The 900-nt window shown below is 44.2% G+C and overlaps 1 protein-coding gene across 2 annotated transcripts in view; it reads right to left on the minus strand.

Annotated features, from left to right (window-relative positions):
* The window catches only part of garnl3 (GTPase activating Rap/RanGAP domain like 3), a 78,788-nt gene extending 78,103 nt beyond the window's left edge, over positions 1–685 (minus strand). For both annotated transcript variants that reach the window (XM_016275209.1, XM_016275207.1), the window contains exon 1: positions 481–685. In XM_016275209.1, the coding sequence (XP_016130695.1) occupies positions 481–581 (101 nt within the window). In that variant the 5' untranslated portion in view covers positions 582–685. The remainder of the gene's footprint in view (positions 1–480) is intronic.
* Between the last annotated feature and the right edge of the window lie 215 nt (positions 686–900).

Consider the following 900-nt stretch of genomic DNA (forward strand, 5'->3'; position numbering starts at 1 on the left):
ATATAAATACAAGCTTGTTTATAGGCCTATATGTATGTGTGAATGTATGTATTTAAATTCACGCCATTATATTCTATTTTTCCTTTCTTTTATTTCCTTCTTTTCATACATTTATTTAACCCACTCTATTTATTTTCTGTATGATCAGTATTCTGTATTTTCTATTCGATTCTATTTTCTGTCTATTTCAATACTTTGAGTGCTGTATATGCTTTGGCAATATATGCTGACAATCATGTCAGCTTTGTTGACTCTGAGATCCCTAGCGGCAGCCTTAAGACCCTTTAATATGCTACTGGTCCATGCCAAATCCCTCCGAAAGCTCGTCCAAACCCACACACTTGAGTAAAACATGTCTATCTCAGATGCCCTACACACTGCTGTGATAATTTACAACCCCACCATCCGGTATCCGGATGATGCGGTGTTCTCAAAATGCCCACTCCCCACAAGAAGCCCCTTCCCCTTATATCAACTCACCTCGTTATTTCGAAACTGCAGCCTTTCCTGAGTAGCAGGGCTCTCTTTCGCATGATCCCCGCTTTCTCTCGCCCCAAGTACATGTTAATATCCGAATTCATGGTGGTGGGATAGCAGGGCACACGGGTCCTGACTGCACGCGCAGAGACACAGAGGCAGCGCGAGCGCTGATGATGATGGTAATGCGGCTCCGCGTCTGGCGAATGGAGAACCGGGCGGGCGCACAAAGAGAGAGGGGAATATAAGATCAACAGTGGGTCCTCCTCCAAGGGAAAAGCTAGAAAGTAAGCCACACACTTTCTGCGGCCAGGGAAGATATAATTTAAGTGGATAAAATGTGTTCAGTGTTGAGGAAGAGATTCGTAAACTCCATTCACACTGGTTCCTTTGGAACAGAAGTGCAAACACTCGTCGGCTAGA

This window comes from Sinocyclocheilus grahami, unplaced genomic scaffold, assembly GCF_001515645.1.
Source record: "Sinocyclocheilus grahami isolate Dianchi unplaced genomic scaffold, SAMN03320097.WGS_v1.1 scaffold92.1, whole genome shotgun sequence".
In the NCBI taxonomy this organism is placed as follows: Eukaryota; Metazoa; Chordata; class Actinopteri; order Cypriniformes; family Cyprinidae; genus Sinocyclocheilus; species Sinocyclocheilus grahami.